The sequence below is a fragment of the Cervus elaphus genome, chromosome 14 (assembly GCF_910594005.1).
Source record: "Cervus elaphus chromosome 14, mCerEla1.1, whole genome shotgun sequence".
Lineage (NCBI taxonomy): Eukaryota > Metazoa > Chordata > Mammalia > Artiodactyla > Cervidae > Cervus > Cervus elaphus.
In genome coordinates, this window is record NC_057828.1 from 34,478,532 (window position 1) to 34,505,461 (window position 26,930).

Consider the following 26,930-nt stretch of genomic DNA (forward strand, 5'->3'; position numbering starts at 1 on the left):
GTCATTCAGTCATGTCCAACTCTTTGCAACTGTAGCCTGTCAGGCTGCTCTGTTCATGGAATTCTCCAGGCAAGACTACTGGAGTGGGTTGCAATTCCCTTCTCCATGAAATCTTCCCCACGTAGGGATCGAACCCGGTCTCCTGCATTGCAGGCAGATTCTTTACCATCTGAGCCACCAGGGAAGCCCCATTAAGTCACATGTACCTCCTTAAAGAGTATAAGGCCTGATAACACTATATATAAATGACAAAGGTGTTACTATATATATGTGTGTATTTGTGTGTGCATACTTTTTACATGTATTACACATTTATGTAGACTTCCAAAACATAACAAAAGGGAAAGAAATCCTTTACTTCTTTAGGAATTGTCATGAAACTGGCAAGCACTCAACTCAAAAAGCCAAATTCAAGTATTTTTCAATCTATAGGAATTGAAAAGTGAATTACTATATTCATGTGGCCTCTCCCACATCACCCTGTCTACCTCTTCCCTGAAAATAAAGATTATTAAGTAAAAAGAAAGCAACAGAACTCAGGGAAATAATTAACTTATGAAAAAAAAGTAAAAAGAAGGCACAAGTCCCAAAGTAAAGGCAGGATTTGTCACAAAGTCTCTGCACAGCAATGACTTTAGATACGCTTGTGTGGGAACTTCAACTATTAGCACTTTGTTACTAATTAGTACAGTGTCAGTGCTTAAAATTCATTATTGTTATTATTGTAAACTAGAGAGGATTCAACAACATTCATTTATTTGCATTCACACAGCTTTCTTGAATTGAAGAAAACGTAGTGGAATACAAATAAACCTACTAGAAATGGCTCTTAGTTCTGAGTATTGTCATAGGAGTATGTGATATTAGTCCCACTTAGCTGGGAGTACTATTATCATTACAATGGTTAACTGGGGCTTGAATATATTTACTGATAAAAAAGTGAATGTAAAAATCACATATGATAGTCCCCTCTTATCTGTGAGATATGTATTCCAAGACCCCCAGAGGATGACTGAAATTGTAGGCAGTACCAATCCAACCCTATATATACTGCTTTTTCTGTACACACATACCTAATATAAAGTTTGATTTGTAAAGTAAGCCCAGCAAAATATTGATGATAATTAATAATAAAATAACTACTTCAATATGATCTTTCTTCTTTCCTCATTAAGTTAAATACTTTCACCTTTTCACTTAAAGGAAATACTCTATGGCTTCTCTTTGGCATATCTGAACTGCCAGCATCACTGTTCTTGTACTTTGGGGTCATTATTAAGTAAAATTAGGGTTACTTAAACACAGGGGTACAATATTGTAATTAATAGGTGTGATAACTGGGAAAGCTATTAAGTAACTAATGGGTAGGACATGCTGGACAAAGAAATGATCCACATCTCGGGGAGATGGAGCAGGACTGCAAGATAATTGATCATGCCACTCAGAATAACTGCATTCTAAAGCTTGTGAATTGTCTATTTCTAGAATTTCTCATATAAATATTTCAGACTATAGTTGACCATGGCTAACTGAGAGTACAGAAGGAATAATCACAGATAAGAAGGGGACCACTGTATCAGTTCATAACTTAACAATTTGCTATGAGATATTTCTAAAAATTAATGATATACTGATAATAATTTTTAAATACCTTATTTATAGTTGCAACTTTACCATTTAAAATGGGTTAAATTAAGTCAAAAACCTCAAAAAAAAGGCAAAATAAAATGTAACAGGAATGATTATTCAAGATTCACTAATTTATCATTTAAATCAACTTACTGGGCCTGAAACAATTGGTTTTATAGCATGAATACCAGGAGAAGAACATCGTAGTTCTGTCTTGGGTAATCTAGCATTTAAAAAAAAATGGAAAAGGAGAAATAAGTATAGATGCATATGAGATTCCCCTACAACTTTTTAAGCCTAAAAACTTCCATTGTATGCTAATAAGAAAAATAAAAAATATAGCAACATTTTACTTCTATTTTCAAAGTGATTTTTGTCTTTCTTTTCACATCTATTTAATGAAAGTAAATTTACATTAAATCACTGCCTTGAATCTGAATGTCCATACTATATGAATGTTTTTTTACACATACATTGATTTTCACAGCAAAAAATCTTACCTTTTATTTTTTATAGAACAAGTTGCTGGAGCACTCCACTCAGAAAATAATGTTCCTTCATACTCTAACTTAATCTGAAAAAGAAGGTAAAATAGCTCAAACAAAAACACTGCTCCAAAATTTTGTATCTCAATTTTTAGATGTAGAGCTCAATTTTCTGAGTTTAAAGAAAGAATAACTAAAATTCAATTCCTTTTAAATTGTACAAGTATTATGACAAGGGAAAAGTAACTTCTATATGTCACTTCAATAGTCTTCCCCAGACTGTAGTATTTTTATTTTACTTCAAAAATAATCTATTAAGTGTCTAGAAGGTGTTTAGTATCATAATTTTCTTCAGTCACAGTTTCTTTATTTCCTTACTTCTACTTTTTTTCCTGCTTCTACATTCTTTCATTTATAAGTTCTTTCTTCCTGGAAGTATATCACACACTTCCTAACATCATCAGTCTTAGTCTCAACACTGGTCCTCCTCCTCAGCCAGATCTGGAGCCCAATTTCACCTTCTACTATTGTTACAGAGAAGTTATGTACATATGTATACATCATTATGTAGATATATACATACATAAATGCTGTTTCATTGTTTTTACTTGTAAAATGGGAATTATAATACCACCTCATAGATTTGATGTTATAGGATTAATGACAGTATATAAGAAGAAAAAAGTTCACCAGAAAATAGGACACAACCCTAAAATATATAAAGCAAAATTTGATAGAGTTACTAGAAGATATTTTAAGTCATATATATAGTGGTGGACTTTTAACACACATAGATTAAAGCCATAGATAAAACTTGAAAAAAAAGATAATTATAGTTGACTCTTGAACAATTCAGGGATTAGGGGCACTGACGCTCCACACAGAGGGAAATCTGCCTATAATTTATAGTTAGGCTTCTATATATGCAGTTCTTCAGTATCTATGACTCCATATCCACAGGTTCAATCAACTTTGGATTGTGTAGTACTTCAGTATTTACTATTGAAAAAAAATCTTTGTATAAGTGGGCCAGTAGAGCCCAAACCTGTATTGTTCAAGGGTCAATCTGTGTGTGTGTGTGTGTGTGTGTGTGTGCACACATACAAATGCATGTGTGGGTATTTCTAAAATAGACCAATAAAAAATACATTCTTTTCTCACATAGATCATTTACCAAAACTGACCACATTTACAAGGGAAGTGCTAGCCAGTCTCAAAGTATTATTATCATGCATACTATACCCGTGATACTAGTGAAATAAAATTATAATTTCTTATAAAGTGAATCAGAAACATATCTTAGGATATTCTTAATTTAAAAAAAAATTGTACTTCTGAGTTATTCATGGAATAAAGTAGAAATCACAATGAAAATTACACCATGTTTATGAAAAAACAATAAAAGCATTGATGTTATCAAAACTTGAAGCATGTAAATAGGTCCTAATGAAAATGAATACCCTTAAAAGAAATAAGGTAGTTTGAAAGTGAATAAACTCAGTTTTCAGTATAAGATGCTAATATAAAAACCTGTGAGAGAACCCCCAAAAGTAAAAAGAAAGATATGAGAGAAGAAAAATGGGAATTTACAAAAGAAAATAAATTGGGATGGGTTAGTGGTGAAGTAATGTTTTAATCTACTCAAATTTCTTATAAACACAGAAAGAACAATTAGTATAGCAGCAAAAAAAAAAAAAAACACTGGACAGCATCAACAATAGAATTCAGTGACAAGGTATCCCTCAAAAACCCCAAATAAAATTGGGATGGAACAAACCAGCTGAAACTAGCAGATTCGTGTGATATCAGCATAAGAAAGCAACTACGGTAGACCTTAGAAGAAAACACCTCAATCATTATAGGTATTCAGCAGACACCATAGGAGAACAATTTGAGGATATAACCAGAGGGATTTTTATATTTTTCAGTTTCTACATAAGTCTCTGATAATATCTGAAAGGGCAAGAGGAGGTGGGACCCATGAACTCCAAAATCAATGAGCCAAAGACCTCTTCTAGAATAAAGATCCATAATCAAGATACAAGGAAAAGAATACCAGCTGAGTTGGAAAGGGACAATAAGAGCAAAGGAAAGGGAAACAACAGATAAATGAGGGAGGGAAATAGAATCTGGGAAGCTCAGAAAGTATTAGCCTTATTTCTGAACACTCTATGGAACAACGTTAAGAGGTAACTCTAAAGCCATGAGGTTAGAAAAGTTATTTTGACTCACCACTTCTTCCTTAAAGAGCAGGAAAACTAATTTCATGCTTTAAAAAACTGAGCAACAGAAAGAGGATCATGCTCAAATCACACACAATTATAATAAGAAAAAGAAGAGGGTAAGAAGCAGAAAAACACCTCTATAAGACCACACTCAGTAAATACTTTCTTTTTGGTTTGGTCACACCACGTGGCTTGCAGGATCTTAGTTCCCCAACCAGGGATCAAACTTGTACCCCCTGTAGTAGAAGTATGAAGTCCTAACCACTGGGATCTCCAGGGAATTCCCCTCAATAAATAAATTAAAACTATAACTTAATATAAGGGTTAGTTTTATGTGTCAGTTTGGCTAGATTATAGTAACTAGTTATTTAATCAATGCTAATATAGGTTTTTAGATGAATGTATTTTATAGATGTGGTTTACATCTACAATCAGTTGACTTTAAATAATGACTTTGATGAGGTGGATGAGGCCCCTTTTGATCAGCTGGATCCTTCAGGGCAAAAACGAAGGTTTCCTAGAGAAGAAATTCTGCTACAAGACTACAACATCAATCTCTTGCCTGAATTTCCACTCTCTGGCCTGGCCTAAAGATTTAAGATTTGTCAGTTCCCACAATCACATGAGCCAATTTCTTAAAATAAATCTAATATAAATATGTATAAATTCTATTGGTTCTGTTCCTCTGGAGAGTTATGACTGATATGCCTATTTCAAAATGAGGCAAAATAAATAAAAGATGATAGAAATTATGAAAGAAAAATATAAAACAGAATTTAAAACTCATAAGCTAAACTCAGGAAAATGTACAAATAAAAAGTCAATTTAGAAAAAAACTAAATTAGCACAATTGTGAATAAACCTAATAAATAAGGTTTTGAGAAAAATAGAAGGCTTTTAAAAATAAAGAGATAAAAAGTGACTCAAGAATAAGTGACAAATGTTAAATATGGGCAAAGAAAATCAATATATACACACTTGGGAAGAAGAAAACATAAGCGATTGAGACAGAAAAATAGCATTAACAATAACTCAAGAATAATATGTGAACAAAAATAACTTGAAACAATGTACTGAAAGGACAAAATTCATACACAGGAAAAACAATTACGAATGATTTTTTTTTTTAAAGACCAACCTAGGACCTATATTAATAAAAGCATTGAAGTTGATAAGAAACCTTTTGGGGATCCTGACAAAAAGAACAATTTATTCACAAGGGAAAGAAAATTAGATTTCCAGTAGACTTTTCAGAAGCAACACTTTATGTCGAAGACAACAAAGTAACATATATAAGAGGATATAAAAATATTAGCCATAATTTTTGTATCCAGATACACAAACTTTTAGATAAAAGTTCACAGATAAGGTCTTATGACCATAAAACAACTCAAGAAATATTGCTTTTAAGAGCCCTTCCTAAAGAAACTATCAGAAAAAGAGATTCAGACACCCAAAATAACTGCAGAGACATCAACATAAGGACTGGTGTTAGGTATTAAATAGGAATTATTCTGCAGAAATATGTCTACATGGTGGCTATTAAAAAAGGAATATAGTAGCTAATGACAATACTCTGACAATGTATCAGCATATGAGTGGTAGTTGAATTATGGTTAGTCCAGGTAATAGTGGTCCAAAGAGTTAAATTCTCTCCACACATTTCCCCTCAAAATACACAGATCAAAACAGAAATTTTTAAAAAATAGAGAGAAAAAATACACAGATCAAAAAATAAAACCAAGAAAATTCTATATTACAGTATAACTAGAAGACAAAGTACAACACAAACTTCAAGAAACCTCTTGGTAAAAAAAATAAAAACTTTTAGCAGAGCCCTCACTCAAGTCCCTGTCATAATCCTTTGTGTACAGTAAAAGAGCTTCTGAAAAACTGCAGAAAAAAAGGAACAAAATTTTAAGATTGAATTTAAATCAACCAAAGAAAGTACACTGTTAAAAAAAAAATACTGCAGAAAGACTCCTGGAAGATCAGAATACTGATTATGAGGAAAAGAATTAAAAGTGTGTGAGTTGAGGTAGGAGCCTCAGAAAGGCATCACTTTTGGAGAGACGATAAAGGAGAGACACTCTTTGGAAAGTGAGTGGTGAAGGGAAAGAGAAGCAAGAAAGAGAAATGTAGGACATTAAAAGCTAAAACAAACAAACCTCAAAGTAAACACAGCGCCCTCAATAAGAAGCCATCAATTAAAGAAACTGCACTTTGCTACAATGAGCTAAGAAAGCAAACTAATTAGAAGTCTCTTAAAACAAACCAAGCTGCTAGCCTGTCCATGTATTCATAGATATAAGCTATCTATATGAGGACAGAAAATGAAAATAAAGACATTTCAGTTAATAAAACTGCCTTTAAAAAAAAACACAAAGCAGAAGACAACTGCAAACTAACATTCTAAACTAAATATTCTCAAACAAGTATTTAATGGTGAGAATGAAAAATATGAATTATAAATTCACAAATTAGGGACAGAAATGAACCACAAATAGAAGTGAGTGACTGAACTAGGAAATGAAACAGATAACTATAAATGAAATGAGGACTAACTTAAAATAATGGGAGATTATGTTTAAACAAAAACTGAATAAAAGGCATTGAAGAAAGACAGAAAAGCAACCAAGAGAATATAAATGAAAGAAGAACCAGAGAGAAAATGATTGATATGGAAATTAATATGGAAGGCAAACAAAAAAATAAAAATCCAACACTTGTATAACCGGAGTCTGCGAAATTGAAAAGCAAAACAATGGGAAAAGAAGTAATATTTATATTTGGTTTGTCTTTTTATTACTGAATTATAATAGTTCTTCATATATTCTTGGTACAGGTCCCTTATCAGATATTTAATTTGCAAAAATGTTCTCCCATTCTGTGGACTGTCTTCACTTTCTTCGTGGTGTTCTTAGCAGCACTACAGGTTTTAATTTTGATGATGCCCAATTTAAGTTTTTCCTTTTGTTCCTTGTGCTTTTGGTGTCATATCTAAACTATTATCTAATCCAAAATCATAAGGATTTCTCCATATGATTTTTTTCAATGATTTTTATAGTTTTAACTCTTATACTAAGGTCTTATCTCCATTTTAATTTTTGGATTTAGTCTGAGGTAGGAGGCCATCTTCATTCTTTTCATGTAGATACCTCACTGTCCCAGAACTATTTGTTGAAAATAAATGGAATTTCCCATTATTTGTCCATGGAATTTTCTTGAATAAGTTGTAAAAAAATCAATGAGGTTTTAATTTTTGGACTCTTCTACCCCACTGTCTCAATTGCACTGTCTCAATTCCAACACTTTCTCAATTGCAGAAGTTTTGTAGTAACCTTTGATGTCAGGAATTGTGAGTCTTCCAATAAGACTTCTTGTTCTTTTTCAAGATTGTTTTGCCTATTCTGCTTCTCTTGAATTTCCCTGTGATAGTTCACACAAAATAACACTCAGTTGTAGTTTTAATAGTTTTTAAAATGGATTTTTTAGACCTTTCTATTTAGAAGGTCATGTCATATACAAATAGAGGTCAGTCAGTTCAGTCACTCAGTCGTGACCAACTCTTCACGACCCCATGGACTGCAGCACTCCAGGCTTCCCTATCCATCACCAACTCCTGAAGCTTGCTCAAACTCATGTCCATAGAGTCAGTGATGCCATCCAACCATCTCATCCTCTCGTGCCTTCCCCTTCCTTCAATCTTTCCCAGCATCAGGGTCTTTTCCAATAGCTTAGTTCCTTGCATCAGGTAGCCAAAGTATTGGAGTTTCAGCTTCAGCATCAGTCCTTCCAATGAGTATTCAGGACTGATTTCCTTTAGGATGGACTGAATGCATCTCCTTGCAGTCCAAGAGATTCTCAGGAGTCTTCTCCAACACCATAGTTCAAAAGCGTCAATTCTTCAGCCCTCAGCTTTCTTTTTAGCAACCTCTCACATTCATACATGACTGCTGGAAGAACCATAGATTTCACTAGATGGACCTTTGTTGGCAAAGTAATGTCTCTGCTTTATAATATGCTCTCTAGGTTGGTCATAGCTTTTCTTCCAAGGAGCAAGAGTCTTTTAATTTCATGGAGGCAGTCACCATCTGCAGTGATTTTGGAGCCCCCCAAAGTAAAGTCTCTTATGGTTTCCATTGTTTCTGCATCTATTTGCCATGAAGTGATGGGACTGGATGCCATGATCTTAGTTTTCTGAATGCTGGGTTTTAAGCCAACGTTTTCACTCTCCTCTTTCACTTTCATCAAGAGGCTCTTCAGTTCATCACTTTCTGCCATAACGGTGGTCTCATCTGCCTATCTGAGGTTGTTGATATTTCTCCTGGCAATCTTGATTCCAGCTTGTGCTTCATCCAGCCTGGCATTTCACATGATGCTACTCTGAATATAAGTTAAATAAACAGGGTGACAATATACACCCTTCATGCACTCCTTTCCCAATTTGGAAGCAGTCCGGTTCTAACTGCTGCTTCTTGACCTGCATACAGGTTTCTCAGGAGGCAGGTCAGGTGGTCTGGTATTCCCATCTTTTTCAGAATATTCCACAGTATGTTGTGATACACACAGTCAAAGGCATTGGCGTAGTAAATAAAACAGAAGTAGATGTTTTTCTGGAACTCTCTTGCTTTTTCCATGATCCAACGGATGTTGGCAATTTGATTTCTGGTTCCTCTGCCTTTTCTTTTTTTTTTTTCCAATTCTTTGGCACTCAGCCTTTTTTTTTTTTTTTAAATCTTATTTATTTATTTATTATTTATTCATTTATTTGGCTGCACCAGGTCTTAGTTGCAGCATGTGGGATCTAGTTCCCTGACCAGGGATCAAACCTGGGCCCCCTGCATTGGGAGCTCAGAGTCTTAACCACTGGGCCAGCAGGGAAGTCCCTCCTCTGCCTTTTCTAAAGTCAGCTTGAACATCTGGAAGTTCACGGTTCACGCATTGCTGAAGCCTGGCTTGGAGAATTTTGAGCATTACTTTGCTAGCATGTGAGATGAGTGCAATTGGGTGGTAGTTTAAACATTCTTTGGCATTGCCTTTTTTGGGATTGGAATGAAAACTGACCTTTTCTAGTCCTGTGGCCACTGCTAAGTTTTCCAAATTTGCAGGCATATTGAGTGCAGCACTTTAACAGCATCGCCTGTTAGGATTTGAAATAGCTCAACTGGAATTCCATCACCTCCACTAGCTTTGTTCACAGTGATGCTTCCTAAGGCCCACTTGACTTTGCATTCCAGGATGTCTGGCTCTAGGTGAGTGATCACACCATCATGATTATCTGGGTCCTGAAAAATCTTTTTTGTATAGTTCTTCTGTGTATTCTTGACACCTCTTCTTAATATCTTCTGCTTCTGTTAGGTCCATACCATTTCTGTCCTTTATTATGCCCATCTTTGCATGAAATGTTCCCTTGGTATCTCTCATTTTCTTGAAGAGATCTCCAGTCTTTCCCATTCTATTATTTTCCTCTTTCTTTGCATTTATCACTGAGGAAGGCTTTCTTATCTCTCCTTTCTATTCTTTGGAACTCTGCATTCAAATGAGCATATTTTTCCTTTTCTTCTTTGCCTTTCGCTTCTCTTCTTTTCTCAGCTATTTGTAAGGTCTCCTCAAACAACCATTTTGCCTTTTTGCATTTCTTTTCTTGGGGATGGTCTTGATCACTGCCTCCTGTACAATGTCACAAACCTCCATCCATAGTTCTTCAGGCACACTGTCTATCAGATCTAATCCCTTGAATCTATTTGTCACTTCCACTGTATAATCATAAGGGATTTGATTTTAGGTCATACCTGAATAGTCTAGTGGTTTTCCCTACTTTCTTCAATTTCAGTCTGAATTTGGCAATACTCATGATTGAATATTGAATTCATGATCTGAACCACAGTCAGCTCCTGGTCTTATTTTGCTGACTGTATAGAGCTTCTCCATCTTTGCTGCAAAGAATATAATCAACCTCATTTTGGTGCTGACCATATGGTGATGTCCATGTGTACAGTCTTCTCTTGTGCTGTTGGAAGAGGGTGTTTGCTATGACCATTGCATTCTCTTGGCAAAATTCTGTTAGTCTTTGACCTGCTTCCTTTTGTACTCCAAAGCCAAATTTGCCTGTTATTCCAGGTATCTCTTGACTTCCTACTTTTGCACTCCAGTCCCCTATCATGAAAAGGACATCTTTTTGGGGTGTTAGTTCTAGAAGGTCTTGTAGGTCTTCATGCAATTATTCAACTTCAATGTCTTCAGCATTAGTGGTTGGGGCATAAGCTTGGATTACTGTGATATTGAATGGTTTGTCTTGGAAATGAACAGAGATCATTCTGTCATTTTTGAGACTGCATCTGAGTACTGCATTTCAGACTCTTTTGTTGACCATGATGGCTACTCCACTTCTTCTAAGGGATTCTTGCCCACAGTAGTAGATATAATGGTCATGTGAGTTAAAGTCACCCATTCCAGCCCATTTTAGTTCACTTATTCCTAAAATGTTGATGTTCACTCTTGCCATCTCCTGTTTGACCACTTCCAATTTGCCTTGACTCATGGACCTAATCTTCCAGGTTCCTATACAATACTGCTCTTTACAGCATCAGATTTTACTTAAAATATGGAATACAGTATTGCTAACTATAATCACTATGCTGTACATTACATTCCCGTGACTTATTTTATAATTGGAAGTTTGTACCATTTGACCCCTGCTTCACCAATTTCACACTCCCCCAAGCCCCACCTCTGGCAACCATCACTTTGTTCTCTGTGTATATGAGCTGTTTCAAAAATTGATTCTACATATGAGTGAAATCATATAGTATTTGTCTTTGACTTATTTCACTTACCATAATCCCCTCAAGGTCATAAATGTCAACATTTCATTACATTATGACTTAATAGTATTTCACTGTGTATATACACCACATTTTCTTTATCAGTTCATCCAGTGATGAGAGACTTAGTTGTTTCCATATCTTGATTATTGTAAATAATACTACAATGGACATGGGGACATATCTCTTCCAAGTGAGTGTTTTCATTTATCTGGATAAATACCTAGGAATAAAATCACTGGATCATACAGTAGTTCAATTTTAATTTTTTGAGAAACCTCTGTAATGTTTTTTCATAGTAGCTGCACTAATTTGCATTCCCAGTAACAGTGCACATGATTTTCCTTTTCTCCACATCCTTGCAACACTTGTTATTTCTTGGCTTTCTGATAATAGCCTTTCTAACAGGTGCAAGGTGATAATCTCATTGTGGTTTTGACTTGCATTTCCCTGAGTTTTAGAGATGTTGAGCACCTTTTCATGTACCTATTGGTCATCTGTATGTCTTTGGAAAACTATAAATTCAGATACTCTGCCCATTTTTAAATGAAATTGTTTTTTACTATTGAGTTGTATGCGTTTATTTTCTATATTAACCCCTTATTATATAAATGATTTGCCATTCAGTAGGTTGCCTTCTCATTTTGTTGATGGTTTCCTTTTCGTGCAGAAGCTTTTTGGTTTGATATTGCCTCATTTGTTTATTTCTGTTGCCTTTATTTTTGGTGTCAAATCAAAAAAAATCATCACCAAGACAGATATCAAGGAGTTTATTGCCTATTTTTTCTTACGGGAGTTTTACTATTTCAGGTCTTGCCTTCAAGTCTTTAATCCATTTTAAGCTAACTTTTGTGTGTGGTATAGCATAATAGTCTAGTTTCATTCTTTCCATGTGGCTGTCCAGTTTTCCCAGCACCATTTTTTAAAGAGATTGTTCTTTCCCTTTTTTATAATCTTGGATATTTTGTTGTAAATTACTTGGTTTATTTCTGGAGTCTATTCTGTTCGATTGATGTATATCTGTTTTTATGCCAATACCACACAGTTTTTATTACTATGGGTTTGTAATATAAATCAGGAAATGTGATGCCTCTAGTCTTATTCTTTCTTTAGGTTTCTTTGGCTGTTTGGAATCTTTTTTGGTTTCATACAAATGTTACAATTGTTTATTTATGTGAAAAATACCAATGGAATTTTGATAGGAATATCATTTAAATGTAGATTGCTTTGGGCAGTTCAGACATTTGAATAATATTACTTCTTCCAGGAATTAATTATATTCCAGGAATTAATATATTCCAGAAATTAATAATATATATTCTAGGAATTAATAATATTAATTCTCCAGGAATTAGGAGAGTGAAAAAGTTGGCTTAAAACTCAACATTCAGAAAACTAAGATCATGGCATCTGGTCCCATCACTTCATGGCAAATAGATGGGTGGCTGACGCTTGCAAGCCCACCCTGGCAGTGGCCAGGGAGTGGGATTCTGCAAGTCAGGAGCTTGTTAGGGTGGTGGATGGAGCATGCACTCTACTCCCGGAACCCAAGGAGGTGTGGGGGAGGGGTGAGGAGGGGCTGTTGCGTGGAGGTGAGGGCTGGGTGCTCAGAGAAAGAGACTGTTATGGCGACCTGCTCCTCCCTTCATGCACGATCTAACAATGGAGCTTTGCTTCTGTGGCGGCCCTGGATTCTTCTGTAAACAGCCCAGTTGCAGCTATACCACACTCCAGCCCCTTCAGGCTGTCTCCATGAAGCCAACACCAGTCCTCTCCCTGGGTCTGTCCTCTAAACCCTTGGTTATCTTTCTTTGTGAATGTCAAAGCAGCCTATTTTACTTTAACAGTTCCTAGTAGTTAAGGATGTGCCAAGATTTGTCAGTGACCCCAAGGGGGAGAATCTATCAGCACTTAAGATTCATGTTGATTAGCATCCAGATCCTCAGGCAGTAGATTTTAAAGTGTGCAAATATATATTGTCCTGAGGGACTGCTGCAAGTTGAACCTCCAGGAAGAGCAAATAGATGGAAATGGACTTTTCAAAATGTTTTCCATCAAGAAGATTCATGGACTGTTTAATCCCCAAAGTATCTTATATAAGCTCTATTTTCTTTCTTTCTGTAAATATGGCTTTTAAGCAAGCATAATACCACTGGTTTTATGACTTACTCTCTTGACTTTTATCAGCCTTCTTCTCTGATAATCAAACCCTTGCTCCTAATCTGCATTTCTGAAATGACGTAACTGCATTGTTTTGGTGACCAATCATCAATTAAAAATGAAACATTTCTGTCACCTACATAAAAGTGATAAAGGAACAGTTGAGAGAAAAAGGGATAATTTTTTTTAAAAGACTAACAAAGTGGTCAATCATATAATAAAGCTGTTCAAGAAAAAAAGATGAAGTATATAAATAACATTAGAGAAATAAAACAATTACAAATAGAAATTCAAATGGCATGTAAAGATCATAAAGAAATAGATAAATTTGAACACAACTGCACATTTTAAAAGGAAATAAAGTTTTAATAATCTAAATGGGAAAAGAATTTGAAAAAGAATAGATACACGTATATGGATAACTGAATCACTTTGCTGTACACCTGAAATTAACGCAACAGTGTTAATCAATTCAACTCCAATATAAAATAAGTATGTTTAGAAAAGAAGATATAGTTTTCATAGATTCCTTTTGCCTGATTTTGAATAATGTAAATACAATAATGTATGTAAATAGAATATAAATGCAAACTGAGAAATTACTTTGTAAAATCTTTTGGCACCATCTACTAAAGCTGAACGTATGCACTTGCCCTATGATTTATTCCACTCTTAGGTATACCCAGCAGAAATACATGCATATGTTAACCAGAAGATCAGTATAAGAATGTTCATAGCAGCCCTAATCACAGCAGACTAAAAATGGACACTACTGAATTGTTTATCTAGAGTAGAATGATACACATACTGTCTTGTGTTAATTCAAGGGAAGACTGTAGAGAATTGAAACTCCAACTACATGAAATATGTGGCAGACAAGGATGAGGATAAGTCAAATATATCAGTAGGAAATAAGAAAGTTAAGAAATTAACATATCCATATATAGAACAAATCGCTGAGAAAAGAAGAGAAACGAAAGGCAAAGGAGGAAAGGAAAGATATAACCATCTGAATGCAGTGTTCCAAAGAACAGCAAGGAGAGATAAGAAAGCCTTCTTAAATGAACAATGCAAAGAAATTGAGGAAAACAATAGAATGGGAAAGATCAGAGATTGCTTCAAGAAAATGAGAGATACCAAGGGAACATTTCATGCAAAGATGGGCACAATAAAGGACAGAAACAGTATGGACCTAACAGAAGCATAAGGGATTAAGAAGAGATGGCAAGAATACACAGAAGAACTGTACCAAAAAGGTCTTAAAGACCCAGATAACCATGATGGTATGATCACTCACCTAGAGCCAGAGATCCTAAAGTGTGAAGTCAAATGGGCCTTAGGAAGTACTACTAGGAACAAAGCTAATGGAGGTGATGGAATTCAAGCTGAGCTAGTTAAAATCATAAAAAATGATGCTGTGAAAGTGTTGCACTCAATACGCCAGCAAATTTGGAAAACTCAGCAGTGGCCAGGACTGGAAAATGTCAACTTTCATTCCAATCCCAAAGAAAGGCAATGCCAAAGAATGTTCAAACTATGACACAATTTCACATGCTAGCAAAGTAATGCTCAAAATCCTTCAAGCTAGGCTTCAACAGTACGTGAACTGAGAACTTCCAGATGTAGAAGCTGGATTTAGAAAAGGGAGAAGAACCAGAGATTAAATTGCCAATATCTGCTGGATCATAGAAAAAGCAAGGGAATTCCAAAAAACACCATCTATTTCTGCTTCACTGACTACACTAAAGCCTTTGACTGTGTGGATCACAATAAACTGTGGAATATTCTTAAAGAGATAGGAATACCAGACCACCTTATCTGCCTCCTGAGAAACCTGTGTGCAGGTCAAGAAGCAACAGTTAGAACCAGACATGGAACGACAGACTGGTTCAAAATTGGTAATGGAGTACCTCAAGGCTGTATATTGCCACCCCACTTATTTAACTTACATGCAGAGTACATCATGAGAAATGCCAGGTTGGATGAAGCACAAGCTGGAAACAAAATTACAGGGAGAAATATCAATAACCTCAGATATGCAGATGATACCACCCTAATGGCAGAAAGTGAAGAGGAACTAAAGAGCCTCTTGATGAACGTGAAAGAAGAGAGTGAAAAGCTGGCTTAAAACTCAACATTCAGAAAAACAAAGATCATGGCATCTAGTCCCATCACTTCACGCCAAATAGGTGGGGAAAAATTGGAAACAGTGACAGACTTTATTTTCTTGGGCACCAAAGTCACTGTGGACACTGACTGCAGCCATGAAATTAAAAGACACCTGCTCCTTGGAAGAAAAGCTGTGACAAAACTAGACAGTGTATTAAAAAGTGGAGATATCACTTTGCCAACAAAGGTCCATATAGTCCAAGCTAGGTCCATATAGTCCAAGCTATGGTTTTCCCAGTAGTCATGTAGGGACATGAGAGTTGGACCCTAAAGAAGGCTGAGCGCCAAAAAATTGATGCTTTCGAACTGCAGTGCTAGAGAAAATTCTTGAGAGTCCATTGGACTGCAAGGAGATCAAACCAGTCAATCCTTAAGGAAATCAACCCTGAATATTCATTGGAAAGACTGATGCTGAAGCTGAAGCTCCAATACTTTGGCCACCTGTTGCAAAGAACCAACTCATTAGAAAAGACCCTGATGCAGGGAAGATTGAGAGGAGGAGGGAAAGGAGATGACAGAGGACAAGATGGTTGGATGGCATCACCGACTTGACAGACATGAGTTTGAGCAAGCTCCGGGAGAGATAGCGAAGGACAGGGAAGCCTGGTATGCTGCAGTCCGTGGGGTTGCCAAGAATCAGACATGACTGAGCAACTTAACAACAACAAGATATAGAGAGCAAAGATGATACCAAAAAATAACACAGAAACAATAAATTGTTCTAATAGATGCTGGTTTATTCTATGGAGAAAGTAATGTAAAGACCTATCTTATCTTATATACAAGTTGGACTCCAGATGTTATTTATGATCTTTATCTGAAACGTAATAATATAAAGCATATAATAGAAAATGTAGGATAAAAATCTTTGCAACTCTAGATAGACAAAATTTTTTCTTAAAATTCTAAAAAAGTATAAACTTTTTTTTTAAAGATTTTTTCTTTGATGTGGATCACCTTTAAAGTCTTCACTGAACTTGTTACAGTACTGTTTCTGTTCTGGTGTCTTGATCGCAAGGCATGTGGGATTGCAGCTCCCCAACCAGGGAACGAAACCGCACCCTCCCCCCAACCCTGCATTAGAAGGCAAAGTCCCAATCACTGGACTGAAAGGGAAGTCCCCAAAAAAGTATAAATTTTAAGGTTAAATAAAGAAGCAGATGACTTGACAAAAGTCATCGTTTTTAAACAAAATTATGTATCCGTGCACAAAGTCAATGGTTAGATGAGTAGATAAGAGGCTACAAAATGATAACCAAAACATTTAAAATCAACATTTGACTAATATATAGAGTAGAATGTATATAACACTCTGTGTATCAACAAAAAAGGAGCAGAAAATTAAACGGAAAATGAGCAAAGTGAGCAGGCTGTTCAGAGAAGAGCCCCGCATAAATATGGGAAAAGAGGTTCATAAATCACTACTTATCAGAGAACTGAAAATAATGACAGCATAAACTACTAGTATGTGGTAACGAGATTGGTGAAAAAAGGGAAAATCATAGTATCAAATATTGGTGGAGATGTTCACTGAGTAAGAATATAAATTGTGATTGCCAGTTTGAGAAAAATCTTATAGAATTTAGTTAAATTAGGTGTCTGTTTCCCTATGTCCTAGCAATCATAGCTAAATAATTATTGCACAAATTTATAAATGACATGTAGAAGGGCATTCATCACAATGCTGTTAGTGGTGGTAAGAAGCCATTCATCCATCATTGATTGGAGGGATATGTAAATAATATACACATACTAGTAATCAGGAAGCCTTAAGAAATGAACTAGACATAGTATTGAAATTAAAAAGTAATGTACAGAAGGAAATCTATAGCTGGATGATCATGCATCCTGGTTTGTCTAAACACTCCCAATTTATACCTGTTGTCCCAGCATAACTATTAATAGCACTATCTTTCATTCTCAGTAGTTGAGACAATATATTATATGGTCATCCTATCTGTATCATAACACCATTTTGTGAATGTTAAATTACAAAAACATCGAAACAACACGACCTATTTTTCACTAGATACAGATTTCAAGGTATTTATTGGAGGAGGGAAATATGTTAGGAAGATAAAGAGGATGAGGAAATAAAAGAATGACACTGCACCGTGCACCTGAGTATGATTAACTTTGCTCTCTGTTGTGAAGTCAAAAATATTAATACTTAACTATAGTTTAAAAAAATTAAACACTTACAGTACTTCTGGTACTAAAAATGTCATAGTTTGGGCTGTTACTGTAATACCTGCAGAGGAAAATGTCAAATGTGAATATTAAAACTACGTCTCCTCCAAATAAAAGGGATTTTAATACATGGTCAAGAGCTCCCCTAGTGGCTCATCAGTAAAGAATTTGTCTGCCAATGCAGGAGACAAGCATTTGATCCCTGGACCGGGCAGATCCCCTGGAGAAGGAAATGGCAACTCACTACAGTATTCTTGCCTAGGAAATCCCATGGAAAGAGCAGCCAGGTGGGCTACAATCCATGGGGTTGTAAAGAGTCAGACACAATTGAATGACTAAACAACAATATATGGTCAGAGCAAGCCTAACCCTTGTGGGCTGCCATGAGCTTTACATTTCTGCTCAAGCTCCTTCTTACAAAGTGTAGTCAGAGCTAAAACTGGGGACATCAGTGACATCAACCCCCAACTCAAGATGTGTTCAAGGTTACTTAGTATCTGAAGACACAATAGTAAGAACTAAATACTTTTGCATCTTATTTTTGTTTTAGAATAAAAACTGTTGAAGAATATTGGCTCTAACTCCTTCACATATAAACTCAGTTCAAATAGAATGAATACAGATTGAAAGAAAAAAAAAAAACAGTATTTCTTATTTGAAACACTGAAGTAAAGAGCAAATTTTTGTGAGTTGTAGTGATTATCATTTCTATTACTCAGGGTACTTTAATTTCTGTCTATATGAAATATAGACAATAAAAATACAATATAAGTCACCTATATAATTGAAATTTTTCTGGTGGCCACACTAAAAAAGCAAGAAAAAACAAGTAAAATTGCTTCTAATAATATATTTTATTCAAAAGTAACCTCATATGTACAGTGCCAACTCACTAGAAAATACCCTGAGGATGGAAAAGATTGAAGGCAAGAGGAGAAAGGGATGACAGAGGATGGATTGTTGGATGGCATCACTGGGTATTGAATGAGTTTGAGCAAACTCTGGGAGACTGTGAAGGACAGGGAAGCCTGGCATGCTGCAGTCCATGGGGTCACAGAGTTGGACATGACTGAGCAACTGAACAACAACCAAGCAGGACCCTACGGGGTCTTCCTGGAACAGATCTCTGTCCCGTATGTCCTCTGCTTTGCCCCATTTATTGAAAAGGTTTAGTCTCCCATGTCTCCTCTCCGTCTCAAAAGGCTGGCTTAAGAATTAATGAAAGAGAACTTCCAGTTCAAGATGGTGGAGTAGAAGGACATGCGCTCATCTCCTTCTGCGAGAGAACTAAAATCACAACTACTTTTTGAACAACCATCAACAGGAGGATGCTGGAACCTACCAAAAACAAATATCCCACGTCCAAAGACAAAGAAGCCACAGCAAGATGGTAGGAGGGCCACAATCACGATAAAATCAAATCTCATACCCGCTGGGTGGTGACCCACAAACTGGAGAACAATAATACCAAAGAAGTTCTCCCATTGCTATGAACGTTTGGAACCCCACGTTAGGCTTCCCAGCCTGGGAACCCGACAAAGGGACTGGGAATCCTCAGGGAATCCGACCTTGAAGGCCAGCAGGCTTTGATTACAAGACTTCCACAGGACTGGGGGGAACAAGAATCTCCAGGCTTGGAGGGCATAAGAAAAACCTTGCATGCACCAAGATTCAAAGCAAGGAGCAGTTGACTCCACAGGAAACTAAACCAAAACTACCTGCTACTGTTGAAGGGTCTCCTGTGGAGTCATGGGTCAGCAAGGACTCACCACAGGGATGGGACTGGCAGCAGTTGTCTGGGAAGGTCCCCTTTGATGTAAACTCTCTTGGCGGTTGCCATTAACCCTGACCATAGAGCCCCTAGACCCCAGAGCTGAGTCATCTCAGGCCAAAAAAATACCAGGGAGGGAGTGTAACCCCACCCATCGACAGATAACTGGATTAAAGCTTTATTGAGCCTGATACTATGGACATCGTACAGAAGACAAGGATCATGACCATCCCCATGGAAAAGAAATGCAAAAAGGCAAAATAGTTGTCTGAAGAGGCCTTACAAATAGCTGTGAAAAGAAGAGAAGTGAAAAGCAAAGGAGAAAAGGAATGATATTCCCATTTGAATGCAGAGTTCCAAAGAATAGCCAGGAGAGATAAGAAAGCCTTCCTCAGTGATCAATGCAAAGAAATAGAGGAAAACAACAGAATGGGAAAGACTAGAGATATTTTCAAGAAAATTAGAAATACCAAAGGAACATTTCATGAAAAGATGGGTTCGATAAAGGAGAGAAATGGTATGGACCTAACAGAAGCAGAAGATATTAGGAAGAGATGGCAACAATACAAAGAAGAACTGTACAAAAAAGATCTTCATGACCCAGATAATCACAATGGTGTGATCACTCACCTAGAGCCAGACATCCTGGAATGTGAAGTCAAGTGGGCCTTGGATAGCATCACTACGAACAAAGCTAGTGGAGGTGATGGAATTCCAGTTGAGCTATTTCAAATCCTGAAAGATGATGCTGTGAAAGTGCTGCACTCAATATGCCAGCAAATTTGGAAAACTCAGCAGTGGCCACAGGACTGGAAAAGGTCAGTTTTCATGCCAATCCCTAAGAAAGGCAATCCCAAAGAATGCTCAAACTACCACACAATTGCACTCATCTCACAGGCTAGTAAAGTAATACTCAAAATTCTCCAAGCCAGGCTTCAGCAGTATGTGAACCATGAACTTCAGATGTTCAAGCTGGATTTAGAAAAGGCAGAGGAACCAGAGTCAAATTGCCAACATTCGCTGGATCACCGAAAAAGCAAGAGAGTTCCAGAAAAACATCTATTTCTGCTTTATTGACTATGCCAAAGCCTTTCACTGTGTGGATCACAATAAACTGTGGAATATTCTGAAAGAGATGGGAATACCAGACCACCTGATCTGCCTCTTGAGAAACCTGTATGCAGGTCAGGAAGCAACAGTTAGAACTGGACATGGAACAACAGACTGGTTCCAAATAGGAAAGGAGTACATCAAGGCTGTATATTGTTACCCTGCTTATTTAACTTATATGCAGAGTACATCATGAGAAACGCTGGGCTGGAAGAAGCACAAGCTGGAATCAAGATTGCCAGGAGAAATAGCAATAACCTCAGATATGCAGATGACACCACCCTTATGGCAGAAAGTGAAGAAGAACTAAAGAGCCTCTTGATGAAAGTGAAAGAGGAGACTGAAAAAGTTGGCTTAAAGCTTAACATTCAGAAAACTAAGATCATGGCATCTGGTCCCATCACTTCATGGCAAATAGATGGGGAGACAGTGGAAATAGTATCAACCTTTATTTTTTTGGGCTCCAAAATCAGTGCATATGGTGATTGCAGCCATGAAATTAAAAGACACTTACTCCTTGGAAGGAAAGTTATGACCAACCTAGATAGCATATTAAAAAGCAGAGACATTACTTTGCCAACAAAGGTCCGTCTGGTTAAGGCTGTGGTTTTTCCAGTGGTCACGTATGGATGTGAGAGTTAGACTATAAAGAAAGCTGAGCACCGAAGAATTGATGCTTTTGAACTGTGGTGTTGGAGAAGACTCTTGAGAGTCCCTTGGACTGCAAGGAGATCCAACCAGTCCATCCTAAAGGAGGTCAGTCCTGGGTGTTCATTGGAAGGACTGATGCTGAAGCTGAAACTCCAGTACTTTGGCCACCTCATGCGAAGAGTTGAATCACTGGAAAAGACTCTGATGCTGGGAGGGATTGGGGGCAGGAGGAGAAGGGAATGACAGAGGATGAGACGGCTGGATGGCATCACCGACTCGATGGACATGAGTTTGAGTAAACTCTAGAGTTTGTGATGGACAGGGAGGCCTGGTGTGCTGCAATTCATGGGGTCGCAAAGAGTCGGACATGACTGAGCGACTGAACTGAACTGAGCAAGGCCCTGCCCAAAAGAGCAAGACCCAGTTTTTCCCACCATCAGTCCCTCCCACCAGGAAGCTTATACAAGCCTCTTAGCCTCATCCATCAGAGGGCAGACAGAAGAGGCAAGAAGAACCACAATTCCACAGGAGCTAAAACAAAACCACATTACAGAAAGTTAATCAGCATGAAACAGCAGAAAGTTACCTCCCAGATGAAGTGACAAGATAAAACCAAGAAAAAAGAACTAAGATGGAGATAGGTAACCTTCCAGAAAAATAGATCAGAATAATGATAGTGAATATGATTCAGAATCTCAGGAAAAGAATGGAGGCAAAGATTGAGAAGATGCAAGAAGTGTTACCAAAGACCTACAAGAACTAAAGAACAAAGAGAGATGAATAATACTCTAGAAGGAATCCATAGCAGAATAACTGAGGCAGAAGCACAGATAAATGACCTGGAGGACAGAATGGTGGCAATCACTGCCACAGAACAGAATATAGAAAAAAGAATGAAAAGAAGACAGCCTGAGAGACCTCTGAAACAACATTAAACGCAGGAGCATTCACATTATAGTGGTCCCAGAAGGAGAAGAGAGAGAAAGGACCTGAGAAAATATTTGAAGAGGTAATAGCTAAAAACTTCCCTAATATGGGAAAGGAAATAATTGACCAAATCCAGGAAGCACAGAGAGTAACACTGTAATCAAACTGACAAAGATTAAAGACAGAGATAAATTTTAAAAGCAACAAAGAAAAAATAACAAATAACATACAAGGGAACACGCATCAGGCTATCAGCTGATTTCTCAACAGAAACTACAAGCCAGAGGGGAATGGCATGATATATTTAAAGTGATGAAAAGTAAGAAACTACAACCAAGAATACTCTACCCAACAAGACTCTCCAGATTTGATGGAGAAATCAAAAGGTTTCTAGAAAAACAAAAGTTAAAAGAATTTAGCATCACCAAACCAGCTTTACAACAAATGCTAAAGGAACTTCTCTAGACAGGAAACACAAGAGAAGGAAAAGACCTACTGAAAATAAAACCCAAAACAATAAAGAAAACAGTAACAGGATCACACATATCGATAATTACCTTAAATGTAAATGGATTAAATACACCAACCAAAAGACATAGTCTGGCTGGGCGGGTGAAAACATGTGCAGGTATGCACTTTCACTTACCATATTATTCTGCTTGACCCCTCCAAATTGTGTGTAATTATTTTATATTGTCAGATTAATCATGTTCCCGTTATGGCTTGCAATTGTAATTATCTTTTATTTTTTGTCTGGCTATTGATTGTGAAAACTGATAATCATATTTTACTATTGTGATTATGTAACTATTACTCACTTAACAACATTGTATCATGATTGGTCAACAGAAAAATTATAGAATTCTATATCACCAAAACCATCATTTAATAGAAAAACCTGTAATCACTTTTTAAAGTCCGTATGCATATCAGAATTATCTTAGAATTTTTTGAAAACTGTGAATGCCCAGGTGTTGCTTTTTTTTTTCTTTTTTTGGCCAGTGCTCCAGATATGTTTCTATTGAGCAGCCATGTTTAAAAACAATAGGACTATATGAAGATCTTTTATCTAGTTTGTTTCACTTTTATTATTCCATATTCAGTGCTCCCATTTCATTTAGCTTATGTTTTCCAATTTCACCATCTATTCTTTTTTTAATGGATGTTTTTTCTCAAGCCTTTATCGAGTGTAGTATAAAAGCTTTTGTATACATATATATAATATATATTAACATTTTAGAAAACTCATGAATTTTTGCCTAACTAAAAAATTTTTGACATATTGATTCAACTTGTTTAACTGAGTATGAACAGAATGCTAGATTTCCAATTTAAAAAAGCAGATATGCAACAAAGGTTTACTGTATAGCACAGGGAACTATAATCAATATCTTGTAATAACCTATAATGGAAAATAATTTCAAAAATAACATGTGCATATATATAACTGAATCATGCACACACATAAAAGAATTCTAGTGTGTTAAATTTAGTAATGTCTATCTTTTTGCAGTTTTTCTAAATATCCTATGGACATCTAATAACATATGAGATACAAAATTTTAAATATATTTGTGTATGATATGATTAATATAAATTAAATATAAATTTATTACATTTCAATTATTAATGCCATCATTCAAGATGCTCCTATTCTTATTTTTTCAGCACTTGATAAAATATTCTCAGAGAAATGCTAATATGTCTTACTATGATTATATTTTTTTTCTTTTCCCTTATATTTCTTCTGGTTTTTGCTTTACGTATCTTTGTTTCTTGGTTAAGGTGTCTAATGGTTGATGATGTCTATCTTCTTTGTGAACTGTACCTTTTATCATTAAAAATATTCATTTTTGTTTCATTTAAAATAAATAAATTTTAAAAAATAAAAAGAATGAAAGAATGTGAATGTGTAACAAAAAACAGCAGTTGGTCCTTGAGAGCAGGTAACAATTTAAATAACAGATCAGCCATATAGCAGTCACAGAATCTTCAGTTCCTCTCTGAAAGCCATAGATAAGAGTCTAATGCACATTACCGAGTTGTTTTGCAGATACTAAAACCCCAACCAGAAGCAGAAGTGAGCTGCATGCTGACCACTGGATGGAGCCAGAAGTGTGATTATTGAGATTCCCAAAATACCACCCTGTTACTTCACCATCAACCAATGAGAGAACTGTGTCCAAGCTAATCATATATCCTGAGACCCGTCCCCTCAAACTGTCTTTTAAAACTCTTCCCTGAAATCCATTGGGGAGCTCAGGTCTTTTGAGTATTAGCCACCCATACTCCTTGCACTTGGAATAAACCCTAACTTTCTTCATAAAAACCCAGTGTCAGCAAATTGACTTTACTGAGCTCCAGCAAGCAGACCGAAGTTTGGTAACAGTGGTAAAAAGTTTAGATAAATACCTCTTAGACCTAGGGGCAGGAAAAGATTCTTAAACAAAAACATCTACCCTGGATTTCTCAACTCCCGCTTCCAAAAGGCTAGCAATAAAATAAAAATCCATTAAGTTCAAGAAAGCTCCTCCTTTAAAAGCACACCTTATTAAGAACTAAAATTCAGGGAGTCTGACTACCACAAAAAAAAAAAAAAAAAAAACCACCAAACTTTTTTTGTCTTCTCTAACCCCTAATTTAAACTGAGCATTTCCTTCAATTATGAATGTACACCAGGAATTGAAAAACTATGTTCTTTGGGCCAAATTCCATTTGTGTTTTGTAAATAGACTTTTATTTGTACACAGCCACACTATTTGTTTACCACTGTTTATTACTGTTGTCCCCTACTATGGCAGAGTAGCTAAAACAGATAGCATTGCTTGAAAAGCCTCAAATATTTAATATCTAATCCTTTGCACTAAAGCTTGGTGATCTCTGGTGTACAACATAGCAAATATTATAAACTCCCTTCGCTCACAGGTGAACCTAAATAATATCAACTACAATAATTTATTGATACATGTGTTAAAAGTTTGAAATATATCATGGTTTTCATGCCTCACAACACCATGAGATAGGTTTTATTATTTCATTTTGTAAAGAAGAATATTAATTTTTAAAGTTGTCAGAATGCTATGTTTTAATTTGTTCTCAGTACTTCAATGACTTTCCAACCACTTTTACTCTATTTGACTTCTCCATCTGTTCACTGAGATGCTATGGATCCCTTCGCTCTGAAACCTCTATAATAGTTTTATTGTTGGTATCCTTATATTTTAATGTTGCACTGTGCACTAAGTCACTTCAGTCATGTCTGACTCTGTGCGACCCTGTGGACTGTAGTCTGCCAGGCTCCTCTGTCCACGGGATTCTCCAAGCAAGAATACTGGAGTGGGTCGCCAGGTCCTCCTCCAGGGCTATCTTCCCAACCCAGGGTTAGAACCCGCGTCTTCTACGTCTCCTGCGTTAGCAGGCAGGTTCTTTACCACTAGCGCCACCTGAGTTAGAAGGTAATAAACAGAAGATTCACAAAATGTGATTTTTCCGGGTAACTATCTGTATTTTTGGTGGCTCAGACGATAAAAGGGTCTGCCTACAATGCGGGAGGCCCGGGTTCGATCCCTGGGTCGGGAAGATCCCCTGGAGAAGGAAATGGCAACCCACTCCAGTACTCTTGCCTGGAAAATCCCATGGACAGAGAGCCTCATGGCGCTCCCTGCAGTCCATGGGGTCGCAAAGAGTCGGACACGACTGAGCGACTTCACTTTCACCTGTATTTTTAACCTGTGATGAAAATGTAAAATATTTTGATACACTTTCCAATCCAGCAGCCACCTAATGCTGACCAAAAAACTTACATGGAGGATCCCTCAGAACTTTAAAAATTTCCTTCTTCATTATCAACCCACTTTCTGCGGGAATTACACATTCTTACTTTGTGCACATTTTTAAAGCACCCTCTCACAAATCATTCAACCAAACTGCCTAACATAAACCATCAACTACCTAGTGAAGCTTAGTGAAGGGCCCCCACTCTCATTCCTGGGGGAGACTTTCTGGTGCTCTCAGTGCTCTCTGGCAAAAGGGTTCAGAGTGGGATCCACCATCCAGGAAACCAACACAGGAAAGTAACGCGAAACTACGGCGGGAACTTGAGGAGACAGCTAAACCCTAATTTGTTGTTGTTTGTTGTTTAGTCGCCAAGTCGTGTCCGACTACTTGCGACCCCATGGACTATAACCCATCAGGCTCCTGTGTCCATGAGATTTCCCAGGCAAGAAGACTGATGTGGTTGCCATTTGGTTGCCATTCCCTTCTCCAATGCGTGCCCTCGTTTCCCGCCCTCATTCCCTGAAAACAGTGAACGGGCGGCGGGGAGCCGGTGTTGGCGCCAGAACTAAGGAACGAGGCTGCGGTCCACTGGGGCGCCAGGCCCCGGGACGCTAAGGCGCAGGGATATGGCCCCCGCCAGCCCAGCCCCAGGGACGCCCCCTCCCGCGACTGGCGTCTCTCTACCTCCACAGGGCCGAGCCGCAACAGCTCAGCCAGGACAGCAGCACCGCCATTCCTGAGGCGGACATGGCGCCGGCTCGCCACTACCCAACAGCCGCGCCAGGGGGTGGCTGGAGGTGCTCGCGGCCCGCGGGGGCGGGGCGGGGCGGGGCAGCCTCTCTTCGCCAGGCGCTGGCGTGTGCGCATGCGTGCAATCGCGCGCAGAGGCCGAGGCTCACCAGTTAGTTACTGGAGGAGAAAATATAAATCAGATTTTAGGAAAAGCAACACTGTGCTTTTATGGAATGAAGTAGCATAACCACTTGGGAAAATGGGAATTGATTGGATG

At 37.2% G+C, this 26,930-nt stretch overlaps 1 protein-coding gene across 1 annotated transcript in view; it reads right to left on the reverse strand.

The window, feature by feature from the left end:
• Window positions 1–26,701, reverse strand: part of CATSPERE (catsper channel auxiliary subunit epsilon) — a 145,642-nt gene extending 118,941 nt beyond the window's left edge. The window contains exons 1-4 of the mRNA XM_043924360.1: window positions 26,606–26,701; window positions 17,698–17,746; window positions 2,130–2,203; window positions 1,783–1,852 (exon numbers count right to left, since the gene is read on the reverse strand). Coding sequence (XP_043780295.1) covers window positions 1,783–1,852; window positions 2,130–2,203; window positions 17,698–17,746; window positions 26,606–26,670 — 258 coding nt within the window. The 5' untranslated portion in view covers window positions 26,671–26,701. The remainder of the gene's footprint in view (window positions 1–1,782; window positions 1,853–2,129; window positions 2,204–17,697; window positions 17,747–26,605) is intronic.
• Between the last annotated feature and the right edge of the window lie 229 nt (window positions 26,702–26,930).